This window comes from Eschrichtius robustus, chromosome 3 (assembly GCF_028021215.1).
Source record: "Eschrichtius robustus isolate mEscRob2 chromosome 3, mEscRob2.pri, whole genome shotgun sequence".
Classification (NCBI taxonomy): domain Eukaryota; kingdom Metazoa; phylum Chordata; class Mammalia; order Artiodactyla; family Eschrichtiidae; genus Eschrichtius; species Eschrichtius robustus.
Window position 1 is genome coordinate 154,999,782 of NC_090826.1, and position 21,885 is coordinate 155,021,666.

The following is a 21,885-nucleotide window of genomic DNA, read 5'->3' on the forward strand; positions in this document are numbered from 1 at the left end:
GTTTTTTTCCAGCAAAAACTCCTATATATACTGGCTCCTCTCTTTCCTCCTTGGAACAGTCCCTCAGAGCTATCTGAGAGGCTGTATTCCAGGTTTAAGTCCTCAGTAGGTCTGCCAAATAAAACATAATTCTCAACTTTTAGGTTGTGCAATTTTTTTTTCAGTTAACACAGTGTTTGTCTTTCTCAGTCTAAATGATTTTACTTTTGCAGTGATGTTCTATCAGTGATTCTCAAACTTTAGTATTTATTTGAATCACCTGGAGGGCTTGTTAAAATACAGTTTTTCTGAGTCAGTAGGTCTGAGAATTGTACTCCTAACAACACTCCAGGTATTGCTGAGTCTCTACCTGTTTGACAAATAAGAAGCTACAGCCTTTTCCAGGGGTTACTTTCTGCTCCTGCTTTTGAGAATGCCCATGACGCCTATATGTCCATAAATAGGCCTGGTTACTGCTTGTTACTGCAGCCCATTGGTGAAAAGGAGACTAAAATACACTTTGAGCTGGGCCCAATTTCTGGTCCCTAACCACCCCTCATAGACACCACTCTGACCAAGTCATTCATGCCCTCTGGCCTCTGCCCCAGCGTGGGCAGCCAGGCACCTGCTGCCACTGCTAATAATGGAACCACAGATCCACCACTCAGTAGAGCTAGAAATCCATCAACGGCACTGCTATCCGTTTCTGGGCTTAAACCCCAGAAATCCTGAAGGAATAAAACCCTAGTCTGCTGACTCCTAAAGGCCTTAGTTTAGACCTCTCTAGGTTTCCACAGACAGCACAACTTTAGTGAAATGGGAGGGAACATACTCCATTTCAACTAAACCCAAGGCAAAACTGCCTGGCTCTGCAAGTGGTAAGCTCATTCAATTCACATTCATACACTCCTCCGGAGTCACCACCACTCAGTACACTGTCAAAGGGACTCCCCTTTAGACCTTTGAATTGAATTTAGGTCACTGGCCCAAGTCCATTTTACCCTGTAGGGATTTTCCTGTTAGGAATCTGATTGTCCTTTCCTGAAAACTTATTTTGCCTGGGCCTTCCCCATTAATCAGTCATGCTGTTTTTGTTAGTTTGTTTGTCTAAGTTTATTTATTTATTTATTTATTTTAATTTTATTTATTTATTTCTTGGCTGCCTTGGGTCTTTGTTGCTGCACGTGGGCCTTCTCTAGTTGCGGCGAGCGGCGGCTACTCTTCGTTGCAGTGCGCGGGCTTCTCATTGCAGTGGCTTCACTTGTTGTGGAGCACGGGCTCTAGGCATGCGGGCTTCAGTAGCTGCAGCACATGGGCTCAGTAGTTGTGGTGCATGGGCATAGTTTTTCCGCGGCACGTGGGATCTTCTCGAACCAGGGATCGAAGCTGTGTCACCTGCACTGGCAGGCAGGTTCTTAACCACTGCACCACAGGGGAAGCCCCATCAGTCATGGTTTTGTAACCTTAAATCTCAGTGGGGTCAGAGTTCCTGTTCCCTCTGTTTCGTGGGATGGATTAGTTTCTAAATAAATTCATGGCTGCAGAAAGATACAAGGGATTCCACCAGAATCCACCAACCACAGCAATCAAACCCCAAAAGCAAATAGATGCACTGGGGGAGGGGCATTGTTAAACTCTCAGCAAAAGCTCAAGGTCCACCCAGGCCTGTAAAACACTTAGCATGTACATGGTACAGATGTTCAACAAATGGTAGCTATTACTATTATTGCCTGTTTCTGCCTATAAACTCTCCTTCTCCCCAAACCAGTTTCCTCTTAGGCTTTCCCTACCCATCCCAGGGCCACAGCTCTAATCTTAGTCCTCATCTCTTTATACCCAAATTGCTCCCAACATCTGACTATCTAATCTCTCCTCCTCCAGCCTCTCTCCCTCCCAGTCCATTTTGTCATGTCATTCCCTTGCACAAGCAACAGTGGTTCCTTATTTGTAATTATCCAAATTCCTCTCCCTGGCCATTAAACCCTATTCCCCTATGTATGCAATCTTAGCATTTACTCCCCCAAATTCATTCAAACACATATTGAATGCCTTGAGGCACTGGGGCTATGAAGATGAGCAAGATGTTGCTGTTCTCAATGAGTTTACAGTGTGTGGGAAGAAACAAATTAGCAATAAGCCAATTCCTAAACCATGTGACAAAGCACAGGCTGCTGGAACTCAGAGGTAACCAATCAGTAGGTTGACTGAGGGTGGAAAAAAGGAATTTGGGGGCAGAATAAACTACATGTGTAAAAGTACGGGGGCTTGAGAAGTAGGACACATTCAGGTTACTGCAGGTTATTCAACAAGACAAAGCAAAGAACTGGAGGAGAGTGGACTAGCAAGTTTTTGGGATGAATAGGTAGGCAGGAGTAAGATTTTTAATAATAATAGATATTAATAGAAGCTTAGAATTTATCCTAAAGGCAATGAACAGGATTGGAAGGATTTTCAATAGGGGAGTAATGTTTAATTTTAACATACAGGTTTGGAATTGTTCTGATTCATAAATAAGTCCAAATTAAGGGGCATATTATGTGTTTTGAAGAGCTTATCAGTACAATACAGAGAGATCACGTGTTTGTGAACATGGAAGAGAGGGTAAGAGGAGTGACCAGTATATCTTCAGTAACACCATGTATACCAATGTAGAAAACCATATTTAGCCAGCCTATCAGGGAATACAAAACTAAAACCATTACTAGTATAACCTTCCTTCATTTTGCATAAAACTGTGTATCTGCAAAGAATGAGTGATAAAGAAGCTTGGAGAAGCAAGATAGCTTCCAGTCAGTATAGGACAATCCAAGTGAATTGTGCCTCTTTTCATGAAATGGATTATATTACCTATTAAAATTATATGCATTTAAAAAATTTTGCGTAGAGTAATACATAAACATGGTATAAAATTCAAACACTATAAGCCAGTGAAAGTAAGCTTCCTCCCATGCTACATAGGAGATTTCCCCTGTCTCCTTGTCCCTCCCTAGAAGCAACTACTGTTTAAGTCTATTAAAAAATCTTTCAGAGTGAGGAGCCGGGGCCGCAGTCATGAGTCGCTTCAAATTCGTAGATATTGGTATCAACTTGACAGATCCTGTGTTCAGAGGAATTTATAGGGGGGTTCAAAAGCATCAAGATGACTTACAGGATGTAATAGAGAGAGCTGTTCAGATTGGTGTTAAAAAGTTTATGATTACAGGTGGAAATCTACAAGACAGTAAAGATGCACTGCATTTGGCACAGACAAATGATATGTTTTTCAGTACAGTTGGGTGTCATCCTACAAGATGTGATGAATTTGAAAAGAATAACCCTGATCTTTACTTGATGGAGTTACTAAATCTCGCTGAAAACAACAAGGGGAAAGTTGTAGCAATAGGGGAATGTGGACTTGATTTTGACCGACTGCAGTTTTGTCCTAAAGGTACTCAGCTCAAATATTTTGAAAAACAGTTTGAACTGTCAGAACAAACAAAATTACCAATGTTTCTTCATTGTCAGAACTCACATGCTGAATTTCTGGACATAATGAGAAGGAATAGAGATCTGTGTGTAGGCGGAGTGGTGCATTCATTTGACGGTACCAAGGAAGCAGCAGCTGCTTTGATGGACTTGGGTCTCTACATAGGATTTAATGCTCACTGAAAACTGAGGCTAATTTGGAAGTTCTGAAGTCAATACCTAGTGAAAAATTAATGATTGAGACTGATGCACCTTGGTGTGGAGTCAAAAGTACACATGCTGGATCAAAGTATATAAAAACTTCATTTCCCACGAAAAAGAAGTGGGAAAATGGGCACTGTTTGAAAGACAGAAATGAACCCTGCCATATAATTCAAATACTGGAAATAATGTCAGCAGTAAGAGATGAAGATCCACTGGAACTAGCCAATACGCTATATAACAACACTATTAAAATATTTTTTCCTGACCAAAAAAAAAAAAAAAAAAATCTTTCAGAGATGTTCTGTGATATACAAGTGGTATATCATAGAATATGCTCCTTTGCATGTTCATGCACATTAATACACAGAGGTACATAGTACAAAGCACATCATTCTTCTTCATGACAGCATAGAAATTCATTGTATGTCTGTACTATTTTTGTACTTAGCCATTATACTATTTATAGGCATTTAGGTTATATCATATCCATGTACATATGTTCACTTTTGCTCACGTGTATGTACAAGGATAGGATAAACTTTTAGATGTAGAATTTCTGGGTCAAAGTATAGAGAAGTCATTTTTTAAAAACTAGTTTTTATATAATAAAAGTAACACATATATAGTAAAATAATATTTGAATCAGTACAAAAAAATATAATAAAAGTCTCCATTCCACCTCAGACATCCAGCTCCTCTCTCTTCAATTAACCACCATTAATAGATTCTTCCAGAAACTTTTCTGTGCATAAGTAAGTGTGTGTGTGTGTGTGTGTGTGTGTGTGTGTGTGTGTGTTGTTTACATTATACTTGCATTTTAGAAAGAGAAATTCTGTGGTAGGGAGAAATTCTGTTTGGAAGGGAGACTAAAGAGAGGGCTAGATGAGATATTTAGGAGGTAAAGTCAATAGGATTTCCTAAGTATTTGGATATGGAAGGTGAGAAAAGAGAGAAGTCCTCATTGATTCCCAGATTTCCTTTTTTTTTTTTTTTTTTGAATATTTATGTATCTGGCTGCACTGGGTCTTAGTTGTGGCACGTGGGATCTTCATTGCCGCATGCGGGATCTTTTTTTTTTAGTTGCGGCATGTGAACACTTACTTGAGGCATGTGGGATCTTGTTCCCTGACCAGGGATTGAACCCGGCCCCCCTGCACTGGGAGCGCAGAGCCTTAGCCACTGGACCACCAGGGAAGTCCCCATTCCCAGATTTCTGACCTCAGTAACTGGGTGGGTGGTGAGTGGCGCCATCCACTAAGACAAAGGCTTCAGGAGGAAGTATAGATGTTGGGGACAAGATGATGATTTCAGTTTTTGTTTGGAATTTAAAGTGCCTCTGAAACATCCGATCAAAGATTCCTAAAGCCAGTTGGAGAGAGATCTGGGTCAGAGATGCAGATCTGAGAGTCACCACATATAATTAATTCATAGTCGAAACCAAGGAAATGGATGAAATAACCCACGGAGAGAATGCAGAGTGAGAAAAGATGAGGGCTGAGGACTGAATCACAACTAAGTGAGAGATGATAGAGAAGGGGAAACCTACAAAGGAACTAGAGAACAGGCAGCCAGAGAATTTGGAAGGAGACCGAGATAGAATTTTGTCCTTTAAACCATGGGAGGAGGAGTTTAAAGAAAGAAAATGGTGAGTGAGGCCAAATGATTGCATAATGATTTGGAGTTGGACAGACCTGGGTGTAAATCCTAGTTTTGCCACTTACCAACAATGACACCTTGGACACATCACCAGAACTTTATAAGCATTTGCAAAAAGAGATTAATAATATTACTTATCTAATAGAGTTATTGTCAGGATTAAATTGGATAATGTATATAAAGCTATTAGCACAATGTCTGGCACATAATAAACTATCAATAAATGCTGATTAATAAGAAAAATAAGCACAGAAAAGGTTCCATTCAATTTAAAACTAATGACCCTACTACAGTAATTTCAGAGAAGCCACACAGATATAAATCCAAATGAATATATGGAAGAGTGTATGAGAGGTGAAGAAAGAGCCAAGGAATTAGGCAATGAAGATAAAATGAGAAAGTAGATGTGCCAGAGGGAAACAAGGAATTGAGCATAATGTTCGCCTACACCCCCACCCCAGCCTTTTTAACAAATGGAATGGGGAGTCATGTATGTTACTAGCCTTTGGGGAACAACTTAGAGAGGGACAAGTTAAAATACAAGAGATAACTTGGATTGGGAGAATTCATGTTGTTAGAATGGCCATACTGCCCAAAGCAATCTACAGATTGAATGTGATCCCTATCAAATTACCCATGACATTTTTCACAGAACTAAAACAAATAATCCTAAAATTTATATGAAACCATAAAAGATCCAGAATTGCCATAGCAATCCTGAAGAAGAAGAAAGAAGCTGGAGGCATACCCCTCCCAGACTTCAGACAAAGAAGTCATCAAAAGTCATCAAAACAGCATGAAGGCACAAAAACAGACACTGGATCAATGGAACAGAATAGAGAGCCCAGAAAGAAACCCACATACTCACATTCAATTAATCTTTAACAAAGGAGGCAAGAATATACAATAGAGAAAAGACAGTCTCTTCAGCAAGTGGTGTTGGGAGAGTTGGACAGCCGCATGCAAATCAATGAAGTAAGAACACACCCTCATACCATACACAAAAATAAACCCAAATGGCTTAAATATTTAAATATAAGACATGCTACCATAAAACTCCTAGAAGAGAACATAGGCAAAACATTCTCTGACATAAATCATACCAAAGTTTTCATAGGCCAATCTCCCAAGGCAACATAAATAAAAGCAAAAATAAACAAATGGTACCTAATCAAACTTACAAGCTTTTGCACAGCAAGGGAAACCATAAACAAAATGAAAAGACAACCTATGGACTGGGAGAAAATACTTGCAAATGGTGCAACCAACAAGGGCTTTATTTCCCAAATATACAAACAGCTCATACAACTCAATAACAAAAAAACAAACAACTCAATCGAAAAATGGGCAGAAGACCTAAACAGACATTTCTCCAAAGAAGACATACAGATGAACAACAGGCATATTGGAAGATGCTCAACATCTCTAATTATTGGAGAAATGCAAATCAAAACTGCAGTGAGTACCACCTCACACTGGTCAGAATGGCCATCATTAAAATGTCCACAAAAACAAATGCTGGAGAGGGTGTGGAGAAAAGGGAATTCTTCTACACTGTTGGTGGGAATTACGTTGCAGCCACTATGGAAAATAGTATGGAGGTTCCTTAAAAAACTAAATATAGAGTTGCCATATCATCCAGCAATCCCACTCCTGGGCATATATCTGGGGAAAACTATAATTTGAAAAGATACATGGACCCCAATGGTCATAGCAGCACTATTTACAATAGCCAAAACATGGAAGCAACCTAAATGTTCATTGACGGATGGATAAAAAAGATGTAGTGTACATATACACAATGGAATACTACCCAACCATAAAAAAGAATGAAATAATGCCATTTGCAACAACATGGATGGAACTAGAGATTATCATACTGAGTGAAGTAAGTCAGAAAGAGAAAAACAAATACCGTATGATATCACTTATATGTGGAATCTAAAATACGACAGAAATGAACTTACTTATGAAACCGAAACAGACTCACAGACATAGAAAACAAACTTATGGCTACCAAAGGGGAAAGGCAGGGGGAGGGATAAATTAGGAGTTTGGGATTAGAAGATACACACTACTATGTATAAAAATAAACAAGGTCCTAGTGTATAGCACAGGGAACTATATTCAATATGCTATAATAAACCGTAATGGAAAAGAATATGAAAAAGAATATGTATATATATGTATAACTGAATCACTTTGCTGTACACCAGAAAGTAACACAACATTGTAAATCAACTATACTTCAATAAAAAAAAAATTTTTTTTAAATACAAGAACCCTGTTAAGTGCTCATAGTGTCCCCCTCATACCCTAAAAGCAAAGACTCAAATGGGTCAAGATCACTCTTAGTGGAGCTGTCAGTAGAGAAGCTGCTGCATGTCTCTGGATGTACCCTACTCTGCAAGTGGGAGATTCAAAACTCTTCATGCAGAGCTCTTTGCAGCTGAACCAGGGTTGAGGTGACACACACGTGCCAGCTTAGAAAGAACTCCAGATAGTTTTAAGTGAGAAGAACAAGTCTCAGAATGGTATGTACAGTGTAGTGCCATTTTTTAGAAAACAATGACAATGGGGACTTCCCTGATGGTCCAGTGGGTAGGACTCCACGCTCCCAATGCAGGGGGCCCGAGTTTGATCCCCGGTGGGGGAACTAGATCCCGCACACGTGCTGCAACTAAGATTCTGCATGCTGCAGCTAAGGAGTCCACTAAGACCCGGCACAGCCTAAATAAATAAATAAATAAATAAATAAATAAATAAATAAATAAATATTTGAAAATAAAACAATGACAATAAAAGCTATGTCTTACCTTTAAAAAAAAAAAATACAAGAGACAAGAGGGGATCACGGGTAGGATCAATAAGGGACCACTCCTCGATTCTCCCATTGACTCTTTACTGTCATCACTCCTGCTGAACATCACCACTAGTTTAGCCTTTATGAAACACAAGTTTGCAAATATCACATCCTCTACCTTTCTGTCCCTGTTCCAAAGTCTTCAAAGGAATTCCTAATGTCCAAGGAATATTTTTCAAATGATTTTCCAACATTCAAGGGCCTCCATAATCTTTCTCCAACCTACTTTTACAATGTTCTCTCTTCCTATAATCTGTAGATTCTTACCCAGCTGAACTTCTCTCCTAGCTCCTCAGGGATCTCCCTAACATAGTCTTCACTTACCTCTCACTCTGTACTGCTTTAAGGTCAGCTTAGGTCTCACTCCCTCCAGGAAGTATTTCCTGGAACACTGCACTTTTCAATGACCACCTCTTCCTTTCTAGAACTACAGTAGGGTTGCAGGCCAGGCCATGAAGTGATTTTTTTGTTTGTTTCATTTGAATCAGCTTAATCATAAATTTTCACATAAAAATCTGAATTTCTGGCTTCCATTGAAAAATCAGGCATTCCCTCCTGGCAAGTCTGGGCTGGAGTTGAATGTAACAGTGGGACCTTTAGCTAGGGCATGCATTCTCAAGTTTTATTCTTTTTTTAAAAAATAATTTTAAAAATATTTATTTATTTATTTACTTACTTGGCTGCGTCAGGTCTTATTTGTGGCATGCAGGATCTTCATTGCTGCATGCGGGATCTTTTCATTACAGTGCACGGGCTCTTCGTTGCAGCACACGTGCTTCTCTAGTTGTGGCGCACAGGCTCCAGAGTTCACGAGCTCAGTAGTTGTAGCACGTGGGCTTAGTTGCCCCACGGCGTGTGGGATCTTAGGTCCCTGACCAGGGATCGAACCCACGTGCCTTGCATTGGAAGGTGGATTCTTAACCACTGGACCACCAGGGAAGTCCCTCGAGTTTTATTCTTACACCTGGCTCATCATTCTCATATACACACGTGCCTGGCTCTCGTAAGCATTTGAGTTTGTAATCCCAGGTCTAAACTGTAGCTGGACACTTGATGTACAATACATGGCAGTTATTTATCTTTACATTTATCATGTCTTCTGGAAAAGTTCCACATGGGCAATTCCACATATTATGCCGATTTGGGATTCCTCACAATGTCTAGCACAGCAACCTAAACATAGAAGAATACTTAGTATAAGATAAATGGGAATGAGAACCTAATCTGCTTTTTCTTAACTAACCCATCACCCAACAGAACTACAGTTACCCCACTCCAAAATTAAATACCAAGGAAAAAATTCTATATAAGGAAATAAGAAAAGCACTGGGAGTGAAGAGGGGAAGGCAGTCCTAGGAAGGTTGATTTCAGTGACACCAGCTCTGGTCTTGCAGCTAGAGCAAGAAGTTTTAAATTTATCCATTGCAGTTAAAAGGTATTTGTGACTCCTGTGCAAGGCTCCTTGCTAGGAGACTCTGTTGGTTCCTATTTCCTTACTCATGTCAGACATTTGAGACCCAAAGGCAGGAAGAAAAAGAGGAAGGTTGATGGATAGTGGTGATGAACACTGGGTCAGAGAAGGGACTAGTTACTCATGTGGTAGTTCCCCTCCCATTCTGTTCTCTAATGTGGGAAGTACAAAAAGAGGGCTACTGCCAACTTGGAGCCCACAGAGTTGGCTAGAGCTTCAGAGGAGGGACAGGCCAGGATTTGAATCCAGATCATATGGCTCCACAGTCAACATACTATACCAAGAGAGGAGGATTTAGCATAAAGCTTAAGAAGTTTAACCTTCAGGCCCCTTACTTGCACAAGCCCCCTTCAAGGCTCTGGGCAAGGCCTTAGCAATATGCTCATGTGGTTATTGTAACATTCCATAAGTAAGATATTTTCATAGCAATGACTAAGATCCTTGTTTCTTTTCACTCAGACTCTCTCTCCAATACCTTCCCCTTGTTGGACATTTTTGGGATCCTGCTAAGAGGAAGTTGAGTTGGGGTACAAATATTTTGGGTTTTATTTATGTGTACAGTTACTTTCACTTAGAGTTAAGTTATTGCCAGACATCTAGGTGTAGAAATGGCTTTCAACGATACCCCTATTACCTGCTATGTAGACTCATCTGGCATTATGACCCAAAGTTGTAGGGCCAGAGGTCATATCTTGATATAAGTGGCATGTACATTGTGGAGGAGAGACAAGGTTTGAAATGTATGTAACCAGAAACTAATGTTTGGAAAAATCCTGAGCAGCCCCGTGGAGAGGTCCACATGGTAAGAAACTGAGGTCTATATGAGAGAGCTTGGAAATGGATCCTCTAGCCCCAGTCAAGCCTTCAGATGACTTGTAGAGATGGCCAACAACTTGATTGCCATCTCATGAGAGAACCTGAGCGAGAACCACCCAGCTAAACTGCTCCTGAATTCCTGACCCACAGAAACTGTGAGGTGATAAATGTTCATTGTTTTAAGCTAGTAAATTTAGGGATAATTTATTATGTAGCAATAGATAACTAATATATCTAGCAAAAATGATTGCTCTCTCCTGGTCAAGAATATATTAAATAATTCAGTATTAATTCTACGAAGTCTTAGTGCTTACATATGTAAGAAACTTGATGGAAGTTTCCCTAAATTTGACAACAAATCTATAATTTTCACCAATTTTGCCAATAAGCTGTGAAATAAGAGACTTTTCTAAACTATCATTGATAAAACTATTTTTTATTAAAAATTCCAGAGGGAAGACTGATGTATTTTTTATTCTCTTTATAGAAATATTACAAGATTGTCATATGAAGAGGCAATCAAAAACTATGCAGCTAAATATATAGAAAAGTCTTATAGAGGATTATAGAGTTTATTGGTAAAAAAAGTATGACTTTTTTGAGTTTGTAATATATATAGTACAAGATTTTTTTTTTTTTTTTTTTTTTTAAAGATTTATTGATTGATTGATTGATTGCTATGTTGGGTCTTCGTTTCTGTGCTAGGGCCTTCTCTAGTTGCGGCAAGCGGGGGCCACTCCTCACCGCAGTGCGCGGGCCTCTCACTATCGTGGCCTCTCCTGTTGCGGAGCACAGGCTCCAGACGCGCAGGCTCAGCAGCTGTGGCTCACGGGCCCAGCCGCTCCGCGGCATGCGGGATCCTCCCAGACCAGGGCTCGAACCCGCGTCCCCTGTACTAGCAGGCAGACCCTCAACCACTGCGCCACCAGGGAAGCCCCAAGATTTTTTTTTATGTGTAATTTATTGTGATTTCCTTTCCTAGTCTAAATAAATATTCACTTTTGAATCAATTTTTTCTCAATAATTTTGCATTATATTTCTAGAGGGCTCTACAAAACCTTTGCTCTCACATTGCACATCGTAAAATGTTTTGTCAATTATTTACTGAAGAGGTCTAAAGATTGTTTGAAATTCATTTAGAATCAAGGTGGGGTGTGAGTAGGGAAAATCTGGCATTGTGCCCTTGGTCTAGATAATTTATCCCCTTTTAACAAACAAGGGGCAAGCCCACATCCACCCCTGAGAATTCTGTTTGTATATATGGGGTGAGGTGGGGGGATCCCCATGTGGGTTCTCACCTGGACTTCAGAGGATTTCCTAACTAGTTCTCCCTCTTTTTAATAGCCAGAGGCTTTTAACTTCTGCACTCTTCAGTGTCCCTATTATTCCATTATTTTTCTTTTCCCCCTTGGGAGAGACTAATGGAGACGGAAACTGGATTATTTCCATCAAAAAGGAACTGGTGAAATTTACTGCAAAACAGCCTTACCATGGTATGAGAGCTGTTAAAAAGAATATGGTAGGCCTCTAAGCACTGATGACCATTAAAAGATATTCAAGATAAACGGTAAAGTGGAAGAAAAAAAGCAAGTTGCAAAACAATATGCATAGTTTTAGCCTGTTCTTATCCTGAAATTACTGTATTTCATTCATTCTGAGATGAACATCCTATCAAATTTTAATATCTCTGATCAATGGCCTGTCAGAGTTTAACTGGCAGTTTTTTCTCTTAGAGGCCTATAAAATAAGATGCACGTTATAATCAATGATACCTTAGATTTGATGAAATATAACTATTGTTAAAGAACAAATCTTGAACCGAGTAAATTTAAAGATGAAATTGGCTTTATTCAACGTTTCATGGACCAGGCAGCATCCATCCCATCTAACAAATAGAAGGAGGGAGTTGTATAAAATGGAAGGTTTTTACAGGCAGAAAGTGGGTGGGACAAGGAACTTAAAAGTGGATTATTTGGGGGAAATTTACCTTTTCTTAGAGGAAGGTAGGGGGGAATCTTATCAGGCAGATTGCCTCACTAGTGCTGACCAGGCTGATTGGTTTAAAATTTCACTCCTGGGAGAGGCTGAAACTAGTTTGGTTACGTCTTAGGTCTTGGATGGGGCTTGAAAGTCCTAGGCTCGAAAACATTTCAGCTGTTTGGAAAGCCTTCTGTTAAACTGAAAAACCCTAGGTGTTGTGGCACAGACAGAAACTGGTTACCAAGAACCTGCTTGTAGGGTTGGTTGACACGGCAATCAGAGTATTGTCACGTAATGCAGGGATTGGTGCTAGGATTCTAATGCTGTGGCTTCTCACTTTGAAAGGAGATAACAGCTCAAGTGTGAAGAGACTCACCCGTCTGACCTGATTCATATCCAGTCCTGGATTGGCTGGGACTCTCTCACTAAGCTGGTAGCTGGAGAAACAAGCCCAAGAGGAAATAAAAGGTGCCTGGAATCCCATCAGCTTTACCATCAAGTGTATCCTTTCTTAGTAGCAGAAGTGTATCCTTTATCCAAGTTCAGTAAAATGTTGCCACCTAAGCAAGTTCTGTTGAGCCTATAACCCAGGGGGGATCTTGGGCTCCTGCTGTATCAGTGCAATATATTTAAGTATATTTGCATACAAAAAAGTTAGAAAGAATACATGCTAAATTAATGAGAGATTATTTCTCAGGAATGAGGTTAACGCAGATTTAAACTTTCTACCTTTACATTTCTCTATTATTACCTTTAAAAAACTCATATGCATTACTTTATAATCGGGGGGAAAAAGGAAAGACATTCAAATGGGAAGATACAGGCTAATATCAATAATGAAGTGGGTAGGCAAGTGATCTTTTTCCTTTTCACGTCTCAATCCTCGTCAACTTTTTAATGAGCATGAATTGTTTTTCCAAAACGAAAATTTGTTTTAAGAAATAAAAGAAACTCCCCTCAAACCCATTTCACGTCTTCAAATAAAAATAAATGCACAAATCCTTCAACATTGCAAGAAAAAAGTAGTTTATTTCTAAATCAAATTAACACAGGATTTGGACGATTTATTCATTAAGCAAACACTCTGGTAAGAATAAACTGAGCGCCTACTGTCTGGTAGAGACAATTCTCGCGATTTCCTCGCTTATTACGTCAATTTGATTAAAAAATTTTTTTTAAATCAAAGACGGTTTCAAAACACTGGTTACTTTCTAAAACGCGTGCCTTAAAACGGAAGGGACGCCACCGGTTTATCGCCTCCCCTCTCACGTGACCCTCTCTCACCCGGGGAAGCCATCTTAAGCAGCGCGTCATAAAGGAAACTACGTCTCCCAGAATCCTTGCGCTTTGCGTCGTGCTGGCACTTTTAGTGGCCGGGTCTTAGAGCTGAGCCTGTAGCCGGGCGCCATCTTTGACTCTGGCAGTTTTGGATTTCTGCTGGTGTTGCTGCTGAGAGGACGGCGGGCGGTAGCGGCTAAGAAAGAAGAAAGACGTGGCAGCAAGCGGGAGTCGGGGATAGTGTCGACGGTTCGGTAAAGTTTCTGTTTTCTGGTAACTAGACCCGTTTTTTGCTTCCCGGGTGGCTTGGGGCCGGGGAGGTGGGGGAGAGGGCGAGGGGAGTGGCCACGGCCTCCCCTCGCCCCTGGGTCGCGGCCTAGCCCGGGAAGTCAGAGCGGGTCCTTCGGCACCGCTGTAACGACCCCCTCCCCCACCTCCCGGCCGCTGCCGTCGCCGGGGCGGGCTGGAAGCTCCAGGCTCCCGCTCTTATCCACCCCACCCCGACCCCACTTCACCCCACCTCACCCCCACGGCGCCTGCTCCTTTTCCCAACGAACCTTCTTCCCCTCCCCCACATCCGGTGTTGGTGAAACTGTAGGAGCCCGGAGCAGCCCCAGGAAGCCGACTTGTTTCCCTACTCCCAGAGGAGAATTGACACTAGATTGCTTTCTTCGGGGGCAACAGTTTCCGTAGTTTAGCGGACCCCCGCTGCCTAAGTCAAATTGAGTGCTAGGAGCTGATTTTACCTACTCTCATTCCTCTCCAGGGTCCCACTACTTGGGAGATTTTCTCAAACTCCACACACAGAAAGCCACCGACCTTATTCCGGTATCCTACACCCCTTCCCTACCTTAATTACACTTCCCACTCCCAGTCCTCAGCATCGGAGTCAAGAGCAACAGGGACACTTCCGTTCTCCTTGTAGGACTGATGAAACCGTAATGAAGAACACCCCCTAAACTCCCATAATCGGTGCGGATTCCTATGGGGAAGGCCCATATTGTTGACATCTTCCAGGCCTTGGTTCTGGACCTTGAGGAGGCTGAACTAGTGATAGCGATGCTTTTTAGGGTCAATGTATGTAGGTATTGGGGGAAGGGGAGGGATCAACCGAGAAGGCATGGAAGTGGTTTAAAGCTAATATTTCAGTTTTTGCTGCTCATATAGAGTCCAACCTAGGAGTTACTCATTTACAGGCTGTAAAGCTTCTCCAGACTAAAAATGTCTGAAAACCAAGCATGGATTAACTCTCCATACGAACAGTAAATTGAAAATTCAGCTTGTGAGTAAAATTTAAAAATTTTACTCCCAAAGCATTTTTTTAGGTACCCACATTTTTTAAAAATTGTGTTACTTTTACTTAGAGTTGAAAGGCCTCAACTAGCATTTGCTGTTAATGACCAGTATGTGGAGTCTGATTTAGCTTTCCAGAATTGACATTTTGGGTTGTATTGCCAAATTACAGTTCTAAACGATGAATGTTGAATGATGCACTATGTTTTTGTTTAAATGAAATTTACTGAGAATAATTAACCTCAGAATTAAGGGAAATTGATGTTGCTATCATGAGGCAGCATAAAAAATACATATTTTAAAAACTGAAGACATTTCAAGCAGGTATAGTTCTTGAAGCAGAAAGAACATGAACCTGGGATTTGGAAGACCTGGTTTCTAGCTGCTACTGATCAACTCTATTACTCCGAGAAAGGAGGCCTCAGTTCTTTTTTCTATAACATGAGTAAATTGGACTGTTTGAATTCAGAACTCAGAAAGTTGGAAGGGATCTTAAAGCCCTCTGTGAAAGAGTTTGGGAATGTTCTCCATTGCTGTCATTTTTCCTCCAAAAATAACCTGGTTTGGAAGTCATTGGTCCAACGGGAATTTGACTCCCCATAGAAATTGGAGAAAAGGTAATGCAAGTAGAGAGGAACAGCTGTATATCTGTTTGAGGAGTAAACCCACTAACAGATTCTGGTACGAATTTCAGAGACATAAAAAGAATGAGTGTATGTACCTTAAGTGTACCAGTTTCCTCACTCTCTCCTGGCAGAAGATGTAGCACTTTTAGTGGTGCTGGGATTCTGGGATGTGTTCCTGTTACGTCTAATACAGATGAAGAAGATGTGGTAGAGGGAAAGATGGTGGCAGAAGGACTGGATAAAGAGGCAAAATTGCCCACGAAAAAGAAAAGAAAGAAGGGTTTGCGAATTAAGGGGAAAAGGCGACGAAAGAAACTGATCCTTGCGAAAAAGTTTAGTAAGGATTTGGTATCTGGGAGGCCAGTTGCAGATGCCCCTGCTTTGTTAGCTTCCAATGCCCCTGAGCAGGATGAAGAAAGTCTTTTTGAGAGCAATATAGAAAAACAGATCTATTTACCTAGTACTAGAGCCAAGACCTCCATTGTGTGGCACTTCTTTCATGTTGACCCCCAGTACACCTGGCGGGCTATTTGTAACCTCTGTGAAAAAAGTGTTAGCAGGGGTAAACCAGGTAGCCATCTCGGGACATCTACTCTTCAGCGACATCTGCAGGCAAGGCATTCACCTCACTGGACCAGGGCCAACAAATTTGGAGTTACTAGTGGGGAGGAGGATTTTACTTTGGATGTACCTTTATCTCCCTCTTCCGCTGGAAGCAGTGGAAGCTTTGAATATATCCCTACTGATCCATTGGATAATAATGGAATGGGAAAGAAACGTGATAAATCAGTATCTGATGCCCTAAGGGCAGAAAGAGGGAGATTTCTCATCAAAAGTAACATTGTCAAGCATGCCTTAATTCCTGGAACAAGAGCCAAGACATCTGCAGTTTGGAATTTTTTCTATACTGATCCTCAGCACATCTCAAGAGCTGTCTGTAATATATGTAAAAGAAGTGTGAGCCGGGGTAGGCCGGGTTCTCACTTAGGAACTTCGACACTTCAACGACACCTGCAGGCCACACATCCCATCCATTGGGCAGTTGCCAACAAAGACAGTGGTGCAGTTGGAAATGGATTAGATGAAGCTGAGACTGAGAGAAATGATCTCTTGAGTGATACTTTGCCTGGAGAGAAGTCTACAGGCAGCCAGGATGTAACAGCTGAGGACCTTAGTGACTCTGATTCAGATGAACCTCCTGTATTAGAGGTTGAAAATAGAAGATCTGAGAGTCCTATTCCTGTTACAGAGCAAGACACTCCAATGCATGCACAGGAACAAGAAACAACATATTGTGAAAATTCAACCTCAAGTCAAATAAGTCAGGCAATTATTCAAATGATTGTGGAAGATATGCATCCTTACAACTATTTCTCAACTCCAGCCTTTCAGAGGTTCATGCAGATTGTGGCCCCTGACTATAGGTTACCATCTGAAACTTACTTTTTCACTAAGGCTGTGCCTCAATTATATGATTGGGTCAGAGAAAAAATTTTCTTAACTTTGGAGAATGTTCAAAGCCAAAAGATCCACCTGACTGTGGACATATGGACCCATGACCCATCCACTGACTATTTCATTGTGACTGTACACTGGGTCTCTTTGCAGACTACAACTTCTTCCAGTAATGGCAGGATCCCCAATTTTAGAAAGTGGGCAGTTCTCTGTGTAACAGGTTTGGCCAAAGACTGTTTGATAACCAACATTTTACAAGAATTAAATGACCAGATTGGTCTGTGGCTTTCTCCTAATTTCCTCATCCCTAGCTTCATCGTTTCTGACAATTCTTCTAATGTAGTGCATGCAATCAAAGATGGTGGTTTTACCCACGTGTCATGCTTCCTGCATTGTTTAAATACAGTCATTCAAGACTTTTTCTGTGAGCACAAAAGCATTGAGAACATGTTAGTGGCTGCTAGGAAAACTTGTCATCATTTTAGTCATTCAGTCAAGGCCCGTCAGATACTACAAGAGTTCCAAAATGATCACCAACTTCCATGGAAAAATTTGAAGCAGGATGAAGCTGGCCATTGGATTTCTACCTTTTATATGTTAAAATGGCTCTTGGAGCATTGTTACTCAGTTCACCATAGTCTTGGTAGAGCCAGTGGAGTTGTGCTCACCTCCCTTCAGTGGACTCTAATGACGTATGTTTGTGATATTCTTAAACCATTTGAGGAGGCCACCCAGAAAGTGAGTGTGAAGACGACAGGATTGAATCAGGTGCTACCCCTAATCCATCATCTACTCCTTTCCCTGCAGAAGCTCAGAGAAGATTTTCAAGTTAGAGGTATTACTCAGGCCCTCAATCTGGTAGACAGTTTATCTCTGAAACTTGAAACTGATACCCTATTAAGTGCCATGCTCAAATCCAAGCCCTGTATCTTGGCTGCTTTGTTAGACCCTTGCTTTAAAAAGAGTTTGGAAGACTTTTTCCCTCAAGGTGCTGATTTGGAAACTTACAAGCAGATCCTTGCAGAAGAAGTTTGTAACTATATGGAATCTTCATCAGAGGTCTGCCGTATTGCAACTTCAGAAGCTTCTGGTTCCTCAGCCATAGTAGGAGCTGATTCATTTACCTCATCTATAAGAGAAGGCACCTCCAGTTCAGGGTCTGTTGATAGTTCAGTTGCAGATAATGTTACCATTGGAGGCAAAAGCTTCATGTTTCCTTCTGCTATGGCAGTAGTGGATGAATACTTCAATGAGAAGTATTCAGAGACCTCAGGAGGTGATGACCCTTTGATTTACTGGCAGAAGAAGGTGAGCGTATGGCCAGCTTTGACCCAAGTTGCCATTCAGTATCTGAGCTGCCCCATGTGTAGTTGGCAATCTGAATGTATCTTTACTGCAAATAGCCACTTTCATCCAAAGCAGATCATAAGCCTGGACTTTGACAATATAGAACAGCTGATGTTTCTGAAAATGAACTTGAAAAATGTTAACTATGATTATTCTTCATTGGTTCTGAGCTGGGATCCTGAGAATGAAGTTATTCAAAGCAGTGAAAAAGAAATATTATCTTAATTTCTTTTTCTTTTCTCCATTTAAAATGGGCAACTTATTGCTATGTTACTGTGTCCTAATTGCTATAATTGTTACATACAGTTATACTAATTATTCTTTATGTACCATCTGGGGAAACCTGAAAACACAGAAAGGGCTGAAAATTCCTCAGAGGTAATACAATGTTGACAAAGTGAAGATTAACTTTAAAGATTTCGTAGTAGTAACTCAGTGTAGCTGTCACTTGAAATTTTGTTTATACCAATTGAGAGAAAAAAAGACTTTTTTAGTTAAAAAAATATAGTGCAGCATTGAAAGGCCTTAGGCTATTTCTGGCTGGCAGATTGAGCTAGTAATTGGTTTTAAGTAAAAATTTCTCTCAACCTGGGAAGTTTGATTGCTCTGAAACCAATGAAATAGAGAAAAAGCATACTAAACTGGCATCTCTCCCCATCACCACCATTTTTCTATTTCTTTAAAAACCGTGATTCATACTTACAGCTTGGCAAAAACAAAGTTCACAAAATTGTTTTATATTTGGGAATTTCTAATTGCCTCCTCATACTGGTCAGCGTTATAATTTCAACTTACTAAGTGTGATAGAGTTGCCCTTTATAGTTAAGATTGGGTCTTTATAGAAAGGAAACATTAGAAAACAATTAGGAAGAAATTACTTTTAGTCTTTGAATTGCCCTTTTTGACTTTTATTGTAAAAACAAAGATTAGCTACTTTTATATAATTTATGGGTAAATGACAATAAAAAGTTTACAGAATTGAAAAAGATTGAATGGAAATTGGAATGAAAGCCCCATGAGTATACTGTGACAAACCAGTATCCCTTTCCCACAGAATGTTTCTCTGAATTTAAGTGATCTTAAATGTCTTTTAAAAATTATACTGAATGATCCATAATAGTGTATTCTTAACTTTGAGATTATTTTGGCCTTAATTCTTATTTAAAAATAAGCAGTCAATATTTTCATGTGTTAGGAATCATTGCCTCAACTGGTAAAATGAGAGAATTGATCTCAATTGATCTTGTCCCTTTCCACTCTGGAAGTATGTTTTTGTGATTGAGTGGGAGGCCATAAATGATGACTTTTAGTAAAAGTCTATTAAAAGTTTCAGACCGAATAACTAATGTAAGATCCCAATTTTTCCTTTTTTTCATTTTAGATTTGGGGATATTCCCTGCCCAAAAATTTCCTGGAAAATTGACTAGTATTAAGTGTGAGTAAAAGGTGTCCACTTTTTTTTAAGTTTTGATTTTAGTTTTGTCTTGGGTAGTATTTGGCAAGATTTAGCCTAGAAATTATGTAGTATTTATTACGTGAGAATCAAAATTGCTTTGTTACTGGGCTGGTTCAAAATTTAGAACTCATTTCTATGTATCAAAATTGTTTTTTGTTTTTGTTTTTTGTTTTTTTGAAATTCTTAAATGGTAAATGTACCATTGTGAAATGAAATTTCAACTCCAAAAGTTTACCCTTTTACTAACTGGAGTAAATGGATAATTATAAAGTCTTTAGTTGAAGTCATCTAGTAAAGAATTTGGAACTAGGCTGCATAAGCAAGCCTTTGCAGGGCCACCATTGAATGTCATGCCAGTGACACTGGTGTTGCTATAACAGAAGGAAAACATCTTCCCTTATTAGATAGAAACTTTCTGTAATTTTGACAGTGCCAGTTCAGGATGACTATAATGCTGCTCTGCCTTCTACAGCTTGCTGCACCACTCTGTAGTTACTCTATAACTATACATTTCTATCTTTTTTGGTTAAACACTCCCTGAAGGTGATAAAAGATGATGTGATGATATACATACATCCACATTGTACACATCGATATATGTGTAAGGATTTCCCTTCATCTTTATTTTGTGGGCTGGGCAAAATTTAGTGTAACATATTAATATACTTCAAGATACTTTGGTAGAAGAGGAAGTTCACTATTTTTATAATGAACCCAAATTTAAAGCCTTTTGTAGTGTATTTTAAAAGGGAAAACTTACCCAAATGTTTTATTTCTACACATTTGTGTATGTGTGTGTGTGTGTGTGTATAAGCCAGTTAGTATATATGTATATGTATATTATACATAAAACACTTTATATTTTTACATACAAGTATGTTTTTATTATACAGATAATAAAGATGGGGGAAGGTTTCTGTTTTTTTCTTAATAGGTGAAGAAATCTTGAAGACCAGAAATTGGATCTTATTGAATTTTGGTGTTCTTTTTCTTTTTTCCTTTTCTTTTTTCTTTTTAAATTAATTGTTCGGCTATGGAAGATGGATTTTTTTTTTTTTTTAATCTTTGAATCTCAAGTTCATCTTTATATGAACTCTTTTTTGTTGTTTTTTTGTTGAGGAGATAACTAACCCTAGCTGTCTCCAGTTTGACAAAGGTTATTTGAATGGACTTAAATCTCTCAGTAGTTGGGAGATGTTTTAAAAACACACCCTGTGTTTGAATTGTGGCTGAGAGGTTTCCTTGGCAATGTGAGGAGGAAAATTCTTTCTGCCTCATTATTATTAATTCATGGATTGAGTGTTGGTTCGACCTACAGGCGTAATAGATTGGAACTCAGTGAAGACACAGACATTCCTGCTGAGAGCAACCAGCTAATGTAAGTGTGGAAATGTGTTCTTTTTTTCCCTGATTAAAGGAGTGAACATTTTTGTAATTTAAGGCATAATTTTCCTGGATCAGTAAGAAAATCAAAAAGATATTGTCGGGGCTTCCCTGGTGGCGCAGTGGTTGAGAATCTGCCTGCCAATGCAGGGGACACGGGTTCGAGCCCTGGTCTGGGAAGATCCCACATGCCGCAGAGCAGCTGGGCCCGTGAGCCACAACTACTGAGCCTGAGCGTCTGGAGCCTGCTCCGCAACGAGAGAGGCCGCCATAGTGAGACGCCCGCGCACCGCAATGAAGAGTGGCCCCCGCTCGCCACAACTAGAGAAGGACCTCGCACAGAAACGAAGACCCAACACAGCGAAAAATAAATAAATTTATAAAAAAAAAAAAAAAAAAGATACTGTCAACACGTTTTTTTCTTGTAATTGTTTACAAGTTTTTAGTTTTTTTGATGGAAATATCCCTACCCCCTCTTTTTTTGATAATATATGCACATTATAAAAAAGGTAAAAACAATATAAACAAGGTGGACTCTTCCTGTAATTCCACCTCAGAGAAAAGCACTGTTAATAGTTTATTGTGGCATAGTTCAGTGTCCATACACATAGCT

General features: G+C 39.9%; 2 protein-coding genes and 1 pseudogene across 2 annotated transcripts; all 3 read left to right on the top strand.

Moving 5' to 3' along the window:
• The first annotated feature begins 3,013 nt into the window (after positions 1-3,013).
• LOC137760741 (deoxyribonuclease TATDN1 pseudogene) lies at positions 3,014-14,302 on the top strand (annotated as a pseudogene).
• On the top strand, positions 13,890-19,795 carry ZBED6 (zinc finger BED-type containing 6). The gene is made up of 2 exons (XM_068541543.1): positions 13,890-13,966; positions 14,479-19,795. The coding sequence occupies exon 2, from the start codon at positions 15,713-15,715 to the stop codon at positions 18,656-18,658; it is 2,946 nt and encodes a 981-aa protein (XP_068397644.1). The 5' UTR covers positions 13,890-13,966; positions 14,479-15,712; the 3' UTR covers positions 18,659-19,795.
• Positions 19,796-19,861: 66 nt separating this feature from the next.
• Positions 19,862-20,724, top strand: LOC137762962 (uncharacterized). Its single transcript, XM_068541548.1, has one exon. The coding sequence runs from the start codon at positions 20,332-20,334 to the stop codon at positions 20,428-20,430; it is 99 nt and encodes a 32-aa protein (XP_068397649.1). The 5' UTR covers positions 19,862-20,331; the 3' UTR covers positions 20,431-20,724.
• Positions 20,725-21,885: the final 1,161 nt, after the last annotated feature.

Excerpts from the sequence above, each read along its gene's own strand:
- LOC137762962 (XM_068541548.1), top strand. The coding sequence starts at position 20,332 with ATGACTATAATGCTGCTCTGCCTTCTACAGCTTGCTGCACCACTCTGT.
- ZBED6 (XM_068541543.1), top strand. The coding sequence starts at position 15,713 with ATGAGTGTATGTACCTTAAGTGTACCAGTTTCCTCACTCTCTCCTGGC.